Here is a 12,471-nt window from a genome sequence, read left to right as displayed (position 1 = left end):
CGCACCGGTTTGCCCGGTCTGCCAGCAGCTCGCGAGCGGTTTGAAGCTGTTGTACTGCTATGTCATTCATCATGATCAACCCATCACCGGCTCGGTCGGGTCTCCTCTCAGATGTGAGAAAGGTTTTGGCCATAGTCTAACCACGCTGGCCATGTGCGGATTGGTAGACTTCACACACCTCCTTTGAGACATTATGGGAACCTCTCAGGCATGCAGGTTTCCTCACGATGTTTTCCTTCACCGTTAAAGCAAGTGATATTTAATTAATTAATTAAAACGCACCATAACTCCGAAAAGTTAGAGGTGCGTGCCCGGGATCGAATCCCCAATCTCCGATTAGAAGGCGGACGTCCTAACCACTTTGTTTGTTTGTTGTACTTGCTATGTCAGTTAGTCAGTTTTTACTTTCGTTAGGGTCCGTACCCGAAGGAATCCAACGGGTCACTATTACTAAGCCTCCACTGTCCGTCCGTCCATCCGTCTGTCTGTCTGTCGTGAACCAAAATAGATAATAGAGAGTTGAAATTTTCACAGAATGTGAATTTCCATTGCCGCTATACAAACAATAAAAATAAAATTTTAAATTGGCCGCCATGAAAAAAATAATGATTACCTACAAAGTGTTATTTCTTTTACTCTAGTAGGTACGGTACCCTACGTATGCGAGTTCGACTCGCACTTGACCGACTATATAGATAATATTCATCATAATCATCAACCGATAAATGTGACCATAGGTCTCTTGTAGGGAAAACCACACCCACGGTCTTGTGCCGCTTGAACAGATCCCTGCGACCCGCTTGATGCTGCCTTTCCAGTGCCCACCTAGTGGGGAGTCTGCCAACGCTGCGCTTTCCGCTGCGATGTCGCTGTTCTAGCACCTAGTATCTTGGGAACCCAGCATAAAAGAAACTAGAAATCAAAGCGTGTAGCTCGCCCGACTTCAACATACATACCTACACGTGTAGAAACTAGGTGTAGGTTTTGGAAGTCGGTTTTTTTTATATTTTTTCCACTTGTCAACAACGCTCGCCACTGCACAAGGATGATGATAATATATGCTTAAAATTTTATTGTTGATAATTTTTTATCATAATTTGCATAGGTAACCTTATCGATGCAATCTAATTTGCATAACCTTATCAATGCAGAGATTTCGTTCTGAAGTATAAGTACGCGACAGGTCGATATCTGCCGTCCTCAAGCTAAAACGTCGTTAACCAACATTTGGCCAAATTTGACTTTTTAACGCTATCTTACTTAGAATTTTTTTTTCTATCGACCAATCTAACCGGTATTTTCCTAGCTGCTGTAGTTTTTGAAATAGCAATATGAAGAACGTCGTTAAATAACTACCTGTTCATATGATAACAACACTTAAACGCATTTAACTGACATTTGCCAGACTAAAATGTCTCAAAGCAGGTTTTTTTCTTAAATTCCTTAACTAAAATGTCTTTAAAGTCACTTTACTTATTTTTAAATTAAGTTTTTCTCCAAAATTATGGTGCGCTATTCCATAACTTAAATGACTTTAAACGAAAATGCTAGACTAAAATGTCTTTAATGACACATAAACGCGTTACAGTTTAGTGATATTTTGCAAAAAAATATTGTTTCCTATCCTAAAATAACTCTATCCCGCAATACATAACTTTAATGTCTCTAACTATTCCCGCATCTCGCGAGGTTGTGACTTTCTTCTTCTTGCAATGCCGTTTCCTATCGGAGGTTGGCAATCATTAGAGCTATCTGCACCTTGGACACTGCTGCTCGGAAAAGAGATCGGGTACTCTTCCCGTACCATTGGCGTAAATTCTTTAGCCACGGATGTTCTTCTACGGCCTGGTGGTAAGACTGCCGGCTATTTTCCCCCAAATAATGAGCTGAAGGCGGTCGTATTTGCTATTTCTCATAATGTGGCTGAAGTACTCCAACTTCCGCACTTTTATGGTCTTCAGGATTTCAAGATCTTCACTTAGCCTTTGTAGTACAGTTGCATTTTTGATACACTGTACCCAAGAGATTCTCAACATTCTTCTGTATACCCACATTTCAAAAGCTTCTAACTTTGACTAGTGCGCCTGCGAGAGCTTTCTGTAAACGCCTTGTGGCATTCAATCAAACGTTTGCACCAATAGGCAAAATAGCCAATGAGTTCAAACCTCTCACTGTACTCTGGAATGATAGCGTAGTGGGAAGAAAACAAGAAGACATAACGGACTAAGAGGACTTGCTATGAAGAAAAAAGGAAAATTGTATGATTTTATGGATTTTGTAATGTCACAATTATTACAGCTCACCTAAGATAGTGCTTTTATTTTATTTATGAATACTGAGGATATTTTCAAATCCATGGTTTTTCACGGTTCACTTCTACAAACGGGCCCACAAAGGACGATGGTAACTGAAGAGAGAGTCATAAAATCCAGCTTCACAGGGGAAGTTGGAAAAAATATTATTAGGATTACGATCCAACACAATACAATAGATACAATAGATACAATAAAACTATAATATACATTAATATGCTACTCGTAAAATCTACGTACAATAATTAACCTCGAAAAACAGATACAACTCCTTAACCTGTGAACCCTACTTAGCCATGATAGTTTTCCTTTAAAATTGATTATACTTATATACTACTGCTGTGAATTTTTTCACGTTCCTTTATACAACCATATGGCTGATAATGGGGGTAGACACTTGACTCTAATAAAAATTAGCACTTTAATTAAAACATCATATTTTACAACGGATCTAGAAATTGAAAAATGATGTTCCCACACCCACAGTATTTTTAAAAGACCTATTCAACGATATCTCACACTATGGGGTAGACAAGAAAAAAAAAATCACCCCCACTTTACATGAAGGAGAGCCACCCTAAAAATAATATTTATCACAATTTTATTTCACCACTTTGTCGGCGTGATTAATATTTATACCCATGCCAAATTACAGATTTCTATGATTATTACTATAAGTTTTAACAAATTAAGAGACTACTTTCGGACTGTTCCTCTTTCAATTGTTGTAGTTACCGTTACTTTCATTGGAAAACCTCAAATGTTTATAAACAATGCTAACCTAAAACGTCGCTACGGTTCGATCATTTGCAATAAACCACATTTTAGTTTAGCAATTCTCCCCAAAAAAACGCTACTGTATACAAACCATTTCTATTCTACTAGACTAAAATGTGTTTAAATTACAAAAGCCGCATTTTAAGTGTTATGTTATTGATAGTTTTAAGGATCATAACCTAACCTACAATGTCGTTAAAGTCTTTTAGAGTCATTTTACTTTAGTAATTATACAATTTTTTTAAGTTTCGTAAAAAAGATAAAAAAAGTAAATGCAATCCAAGCCTTAAACGTCTTAAAGGGTAATCTAACGACATTTAAGTTATGTAAATACAAGACGTTGTTAGAAAAAATGCTAGACTAAAAAGCCAAAACTGTCCTGCTTTAATTATTATTTACTCTAGAAACTTAAAAATACAGCTATTCAAAAGTGCTCTATTTGCTCTACATTTTCATAGTTTCAAGTTTTGTTTACGTTTATTAGTTATCAAATGGCATCATTTCTTTATAAATTCGCGCTTTTTTGATCATATCTCGAAACTTGGTTGTGGTAGTTAACGACACTTTAGCTTTAGGACGGCAGATATGGCAATCGGGGTATGAGGCACCCGCGCTAAAGAGCATATTCCACCTTCCTAAATCCTACGTCCTAAATGGTATGGTTATAGGTAACTATACCATTTAGGGCGTAGGATTTAGGAAGGTGGAATAAGCTCTTAATCCGGTGCGAGCGAGCGCAGGTGACGTGGGGGTGTGCGGGGCGTCCCCCCCCTCCTTATACCCCGATTGCCATCTCAACCTGTCGCGGGCCTTCTCCGAGGAGTAACTGCGATTTGTTTACCTTTTGAGTATAATAAAGAATAATAGATTACACTTACAAAATTCTGCGTAGTTGGTTTCAGAACAGTGATGTCGGAGGGCTTCAGAAACATAAACCAGTAAGAAGGGACATATACAACCGCTGCGAATACCTGCTCGTATTCAACTAAGTAAGCTACGAGCTCGTTTGTTGTTATGAACTCAAATTGTGCATTGTCCTAAAAAACCCGCCAAGGGTTCCGTACTCCGGTATTTTTTTCGACATTTTGCACGATAAATCAAAAACTGTTATGCATAAAAATAAATAAAAATCTGTTTTAGAATGTACAGGTAAAGCCCTTTCATATGATACCCCACTTGGTATACTACTTAGTAATATTGCTTTGAAAGTTAAAAATACTAGGTACGTATTTATTTTTACACGAACATTTTTTTGTGATGTAACCATAAATTGACGGTTTTCAGCGTAGATAGAGTAATAAAGGTAGATACCGGAACGTTTGCTTTCTCATTCACACTAAAAGAGAGCACAGATAAAGTTACTAATGTGATAAACAGAGACGCAGCTAACCTATTTTTTGTCCCTTATCGTGTAACTGGGTTTTTTCAAGAATACATACAACTTACATACAAGGCATGCAACTTTAGTTGCGAAACAAACTTTGAGAATTCGTGGCGTAATTGTATTTCTCATTAGTTCTTTACTTGTTTTCACATAAAAACGTTTAATACAAATACTGTTGATCGGTTAATACAAATATTGACTACTAAACAATGGTAGGTAATAATTGTCGTGTAATTCATCGTTACGTCGTCCTATCGCTATCTCATACGCGGTTACACAGTACTTCAATCTACCTTTATTACTCTATCTACGCTGAAATATATGCAGATTCTTACACTCAGAAAGATGTGCATCCTGGAAATGCCCCACTTGTGTAAGCTCTTTACCATGGAAAGGCATAGATGATAATACACCTATTTGCAACGTATCCACGCCCAGAGGCAATAAGAGACAAGCGACAAAGTCACCCGCGGAGATTCAGCGCAGCATGCCTCTTACAAGGGAAGATATTAGTGACATCGTCCGGAGCACTATGCAAGCTAAGTTTGATGATATGTTGTCAAAGCTGAATAACACTCTCGTTAATGCATTGAATGACAAATTTAAACCAATGCAGAACGAAATGGTAGAGATAATAAAGTCAATGGAACACATGAATGAACAATTCGAGGAAGTACTCATGGAACATAAAACTACCCAAGAAACTATGCACGCACTCAAAATTGAAAATGACAATTTAAAATCAACAGTTTCTGAGCTTAATATTAGACTTATCCAATTAGAACAACATTCTCGAGCCAAAAACATAGAAATACAATGTGTACCAGAAAAGAAGCACGAGAATTTAGTTAATGTCGTCACCGAGATCGGAAAGGTCATAAATTGTAACGTCAGTAAGGAGCAAATACTGACCTGCACCAGAGTTGCCAAATTACAACGTGATACAAATCGCCCACGTTCGATTATAGTGGAATTGGTCACTCCAAGGTTGCGTGATGAAATGTTAGCTGCCGTTATAAAATACAATAAGGCCAACCCGAATGACAAATTAAACAGCAACCTGATTGGAATTCATGGATTTAAATCGCAAATATATGTCACTGAGCACCTCTCCCCTGCTAATAAAGCTCTACACGCTGCTGTGAGAATTAAGGCTAAACAGATGAAATACAAATTCGCTTGGGTTAGAGGCGGCCGCATATTTGTACGCAAGGATGAGGAATCAGCATATATTTGGATTAAGGATACTTGCTCTTTAGACAAAATTATTTAATTGTAAAGAATTTAATATCTATAACATTGCATGTAATGGTTGTTAATTTTATAAAATACGCGAAGTTAAAAGTTTACTACCAAATGTCCGTGGCTTGCGTACTAAAACTCACAATTTTTATACTCAAATTTGTTGTAATAACTATGATATTGTAATACTTGTAGAAACTTGGCTGAACGATAACATCTCTACACATGAATTATTTGATAACAGGTATGTAGTGTATAGAAGAGACCGTAAGATTACAAATTATCACAACAAGAAAGATGGTGGAGGAGTTTTGATAGCTATTAAAAATAAATATGTGTCTAAACGTATGTATAACTGGGAAAGTGATTGCGAAGATGTGTGGGTAATTGTCGATGATTGTGCTAGTAAAAATCATAAATATCCAAAGCAATAGCTCTATGCGCCATCTACCTACCTCCTCCAGTAAGTCAGAGCATGCTTGATCAATACTTAGATAAATGCAACTCTGTGTTCGAGCAAAACTTTCGTACTTGTATAATCGGAGATTTTAATATGAGTTATATAAATTGGGCTTTACTTAATGATAATATGATAGCTATGTAATATCTGGAATAGGAACACATTTAGTTGACTTTTTAAACCTATATAACTCGCCAAGCTAACAATATTCCTAATAAATCGAACCGAATATTGGATTTAGTGCTTACAAACATTGCCTGTGAAGTTCTCACACCATGTAATCCTCTTAGTGTCATTGACCTTTTGCATCCACCTTTGGAAGTTGTCTTGTTTATTACAGAAATATTAAACTCCCCTATAATATACAATATCCTTATGCCAAATTTTTATAAGCTGATTATGATGCTATTTGTAAATACTTGCAAGGTCAGGATTGGGAAAATATATTTCATGGATCTAATGACGTTGATTCTATGCTAGACGTGTTTTATGATATTTTACATGAAGCTATTCAAAGCTTGTCCACTTACTACTAAGGGTAAACAAAAAAATTCCTCCTTGGTTTGACCGTATCTAAGAAGAACTCTAAATGAGAAGAATGCTTTGAGATGGCGTTATAAACTTTACAAAAATCCTATGGACGAAATTTCTCTTAAATTAGTTAGTGATAGGGCTTCTCGTCTTGCGACAATTAAGTATAATCAATATGTTAAAGACAGTGAACATGGTATCATTAATAATCCTAAACTATTCTGGACATTTATAAAAGGTAAGAAGGGTGGCAAAGGAAATATCCGGCTAATATGAGTAATGGGGAAACTGAAACAGCTGATGGCACTACTATATGCAACTTATTTGCCGAACAATTTTTGCAATCGTTTAACGCTAACTGTAATAAACTCAATAGGAAATGAATCCACCATAGGCTTACAACATATACACAATTATGGCCTTTCAATAACAATACCTACAATATCATTCGAAAAACGTGTTAAAATCCCTAAAAAGCGTAGATCGTGGAAAGGTGCTGGTCCTGATGCATACCGCCTATGTCATAGCATCGTGTGCTTCAGCTTTGGCTACGCCACTGTGTACTATTTTTAACAAATCGTTAACCACTGGTATATTTCCAAAAGCATGGAAGTCAGCAAAGGTCGTCCCATTTATAAATCAGAAAAGATACCCTAGTCCAAAATTATAGGCCTATTTCAATTCTTTCCACTTTTGCTAAAATATTTGAATGCATGGGTTTGCCCTCTCATACAAAACCACCTCAAACATTTTCTTACTATCAACCAGCATGGATTTATTAGTTCCAGATCCACTAGCACAAACCTAGTAACTTTTACTGAAACTCTCGTCAATGCAATTGACAACAATAGTCAAATTGACGTTATATACACGGATTTCAGTAAGGCGTTTGACAGTGTCCCACATGAGATTCTTGTTTCAAAATTAAAGGCATATGGTTTTACTGGAAATTTCCTTGATTGGCTAAAATCTTATTTACAAGATCGCACATTCTTCGTAGTCGTTAATGGATACCAATCCAAAGTTTGTAAGATTTCTTCCGGTGTACCCCAGGGTTCACACATTGGTCCTATATTATTCAATGTGTTTATCAATGACATCTCTAATTGCTTTCAATATTCATCTCCATTTCTGTATGCTGATGATTTGAAATTTACCAGAAAGATTAATGCTGCTGATGACTGCATGCTTTTACAAAAAGACCTTGATGCGTTGATTATGTGGTGCTGTGACAATAAAATGATGTTAAATAAAAAGAAATGCTTTTATATCAAATATACAAGGAAATTAAAATCTGTTAACTTTGACTACCACATAGACGGGCATAAATTAGACGAATTGGAGACTATAAGAGATTTGGGAGTAGTATATGACCAAAAGTTGACATTTGTCCCACATATTGAATATATTACTAAACGAGCGTCGAGGATGCTTGGTTTTGTTATTAGAAATGCTAAAGTATTTAAAAATATTCGCACAAAAAAGCTTCTCTACAATAACTTAGTCAGGAGTATCGTGGAATATGGTTCAGTGGTCTGGAGACCTCACTATGCAACACATATTTTGAGACTTGAACGCATCCAAAAAAGATTCCTTTGGCACCTAGCTACTAGTGTTGGAAAAGGTAGTAGAAATTTTGCATATAAAGAAAGATTGTCTTATTTCCAAATGTATTCGTTAGAAAAACGTAGGGAACTTTTAGATCTGCAATTCTTGTATAAAATTTTTAATGCTAAGATCGACTGTCCTCAACTATTGAGCAGGTTCAAATTTAAGGTTCCTGTCCATTATCCACGTAAACCCATTACACCACTTTGTCCACCGTTGTGTAGAACTGTCCTTGGCGCCAATTCTCCTGTCTCTAGATTATGTAAACCTCTTAACCACCACAGCTCTGTCATTGACATTAATTCTGATCTCTTATATAAGTTCGGGAAAAGATCTTTGCATATTGGAAGTCTTGAGTAGGAAGTATTATCTTTAATTTTATGATGTTTGTTTTTTATTTTGTCACATATGTTTGTAAATGTTGTATTAACTTATAATTGGCGAACTGCACTTAGTAAGTAATATTTTCAGAATTCAGTTTTTTTTTAAATGTACTTACGTGTAAGTAGCCGTTAGTTAATTTAATAAATAAAATAAAATAAAATCTACGGTTTTCAGATATTTTCCGTATCCTATAAGACCTACCTACCTGCCAAATTTCATGATTGTCATGATGTCAACGGGAACTACGGGAAGTACCCTACAGATTTTCTTGACAGACACGACAGACGGACGGACGTACAGACAGACAGATAACGAAGTGATCCTATAAGGGTTCCTTTTTCCTTTCGACGTACGGAACCCTTTTATTAAAAAGGACGATTAACGATAATATTATCGCTAATTGCGAATATTTTAGGTCAAGTCCACACAAATAACTGGTTAAGTGCTTGTCAGAACACCAAATATAAGGGTTCCGAAACCATGTTATGAAAAATACTGCACTCCTACGCCGTGGAGATTTAGAAATGTTGATTACTTAAAAATTCATGTCAAATAACCGTCGCATCGTCCAAAATCCAAAGAATATAGGATAGGTAGGTACAGGATACAGGTAAAGCCCTTTCATAATCTGTTACCCCATTTGATAAGTATATTAAGAATCTTGCTTTGAAAGTTGAAAATACTAATTATTTGTTCATGAACAGAATTCTATTTTTTTTCATGATTTTCAGATTTTTCCCCGAATGTCTGCTATAAGACCTACCTTCCTGCCAAATTCCATGATTCTAGATCAACGAGATGTACCCTGTAAGTTTCTTGACAAACAGACATACAGACTATTCATTCTATCATAAGTGTTCCGTTTTTTCCTTTTGAGGTACGAAACCCTAAAAAGGAGCAAATTGAAAGTTAAATTATTACAAAATAAAATAATTTACTTGGAAAACCAACGGTTTAATTAAACTATAAAGTCTTAAAATGAAGTAACTTATACCTACTTGCCTAGCTAATAATTGGTTTCACAGGTAGATACAAAATTAGTAAGTATATGCTAAGAACACAGTGAGAAGCAAACTATAACTAGATATAATAGTCCGTACAAAATGACGTCATCATCTTACGCAATGAACCAAAAGCTTAATTTTGCTATAATCCGCTGAAACAGGTCGAATCTGTATGATGCAACATGCAGCATGCAAAATGCACCGCCCGCCCTCCCACTGCTAACCATGCAGGAAAAAGCAGCTACCAGGCAAGCAATACGCACCCGCACCACCACCACGCAGCACCACACAAATCCCAAAACACACTCGACGCACGTTTCGCCCCGACACCGGAGCATCCTCAGGAGATGTAGACCTTACAATGCACGATTGTTTTTTTTGCAGTTTTCCTGCATGGTTAGCAGTGGGAGGGCGAGTGGTGCATTTCGCATGCTGCATGTTGCATACAGATTCGACCTGTTTCAGTGGATTACGTAAAAGTACGGGTACACCGTTAAAATAAGGACTAAAATCGTGACACATTTTTTTTTTATTCATTATAGGCGCCATTCCAGCACCTTGGGACCCCAACGTCTATCGGTTTTACGAACTATGTGCCCTGCCCATTGCCATTGATCTCCTCATTTCTGCCCCCCAATTGTGTAAGAATAACCATTTCATGGCTATCGCAATCGTCAAGAAATTCTGCCCTTTGATTGGTTGATTCGCTGTTTATATTTTTTCACAGCCAATCAAAGGCCAGAATTCTTGACGATTGCGATAGCCATGAAATGGTTATTCTTACACAATTGGGGGGCTGATCTGATTACGTAGAGAAACTCCAAGCATAGCTCTCTTCATCGCCCGCTGAGTGTCTCTGAGCTTTCTTATCAGAAACCCGCATACATTTTATTTATTTATTTATTATAGGTATACGCTTGACCACGATCACACCTGATGGGAAGTGATGATGTGGCCTAAGATGGGACGCGTTTGCCTAAAAGGTGCCTATTCACTCTTGTTTAAAGTTAAAATGGCGCGTGAGAAGTTATTTTTACGCATTATAATTACGTTTTTCTTGCAAACAACTTAGTTAAACGTTATGATTTATGAAATACTAGCTGTTCCCCGCGGCTGCGGCCGAGTGGATTGGGGTTTTTAAAGATCCCGTATAGCCTATGTCACTCAGGAATAATGTAGCTTTCTACTGGTGAAAGAATTTTTAAAATCGGTTCAGTAGTTCCAGAGATTACCCCCTACAAACAAACTTAACGACATAACCTCTTTATAATTAGTAATAGTAGTAGTAAATTAGTATTTGATTAGTATAGATAATCCTTCACCACATCTTCCGATAATTCCCAAAGTTTTTTAGCGAGTACTGGGTCCTTCCCTTTCGGTAAAAGGTATGTCTCTTTACAATCAATAAAGAACTTTCCCGTAACTTTCCCGCATTCTTCTGATACAGCTAAATGAACAACCGTCTCTGCACCGTCTTCTGCTGTCCTAGGAGTCATCCAGCATAGAATTTTGAAGAAAGCTTCGAACAACGGGTGCGATGTTCCCAAAATGTTTGTCATAATAATTCCGGGATGTGCATTGTTTACCATAACGTCCACTTCCTCGAGACGCCTTGCAAATTCTTGTTGTATCACCAAATTGCACAATTTACTATCAGCATACAAAATTATTCTATTCAATCTCTTTTCGTTTATCGTTTTTAAATTCACAAATCCCATCAAATAGATTAATGAGCTGACATTAACAATTCTACTGGGCCGAGATTTCTTCAGAATTGGGATTAAAAGTTGAGAAAGTAGGAACGGTCCGAAGTGATTAACTTGCATGCCCTCTAAGATTCCGTCATTAGTGTACTTGTTTTCGAGGGCGCACGCTTCAGCGTTGTTCACAAGGATATCGAGACGTGTTTCGGTCTTCAGAACATCATCAGCGAAATCACGAATGGATTGCAAAGACGTTAAATCGAGTTTTTTGAAGATAACTTGGGTATTTCCAGTTCCATTTTTGATTTTGTCCACTGCTGCACTTGCTCGAAATTCATTTCGGCACGCAAGAATTACTCTAGCACCTTTCTGCGCTAGTTTAAACGCAGTGTGGTATCCGATTCCACTGTTTGCACCTGTCACTATCACTACTTTACCAACCAAAAAGGTTTTGCAATTACATTTTCTCACACTTGATTTTAAATATAATCTTAGAATTACGACAAATAAAATTATAGCCAGTAGACCATAGAAGTACACGGGCATAGTGCTAGCGAAGCGACCGTTCTAATGACTCAGGAAAATGTATAGTTATATAATTAGCTAAACAAGGAAACTTGTTGATGTAGGTAAGTAAATAGCTGCGTTTCGCTGCGTTGAGCAACGTGGATACTTATAACTGGTTATATTTTACGAACTAATATCTTGGGCATTAGACATATGTATTGCACAAATGTTCGTTAATTTTATACCAAAAATTGACCCTTGACCGAACGTGATAATTTTTTTACATCATTAATATAATCGGTAGGTCGATATCGTAAAACCTGCGTCAATCATTATTAGAATAAATAAATTATTGTGATTGGCTGAATGTGTGCGATTTTTGTAGCAACAATGCATTGTAGCCAATAGTGAGCGAGCGTCAACCAATCAGAGGTGATTGCGATCGTGATATTGTAGCGGTCATTCTACCGCAATCGAACATCTGATTAAGGAATAGAATTGAAATATTATTTATTCATACAAACTTTTACAAGTACTTTTGAATTTTATAGGTCTGCTA

The 12,471-nt window shown here is 36.8% G+C and overlaps 1 protein-coding gene and 1 pseudogene across 1 annotated transcript; one reads left to right on the top strand and one right to left on the bottom strand.

The window, feature by feature from the left end:
* The first annotated feature begins 4,230 nt into the window (after positions 1-4,230).
* On the top strand, positions 4,231-5,746 carry LOC117984462 (uncharacterized). The gene is made up of 2 exons (XM_034971077.2): positions 4,231-4,238; positions 4,801-5,746. Exons 1-2 carry the CDS (start codon positions 4,231-4,233, stop codon positions 5,744-5,746), a joined length of 954 nt encoding a protein of 317 aa, XP_034826968.2.
* A 4,575-nt stretch (positions 5,747-10,321) lies between these two features.
* Positions 10,322-11,954, bottom strand: LOC117984461 (retinol dehydrogenase 14 pseudogene; annotated as a pseudogene).
* Between the last annotated feature and the right edge of the window lie 517 nt (positions 11,955-12,471).

Source organism: Maniola hyperantus, chromosome 8, assembly GCF_902806685.2.
Source record: "Maniola hyperantus chromosome 8, iAphHyp1.2, whole genome shotgun sequence".
NCBI lineage: Eukaryota > Metazoa > Arthropoda > Insecta > Lepidoptera > Nymphalidae > Maniola > Maniola hyperantus.
Note: the sequence above shows the minus strand (reverse complement) of the source record. Positions and strands in the feature narration are given on the sequence as shown.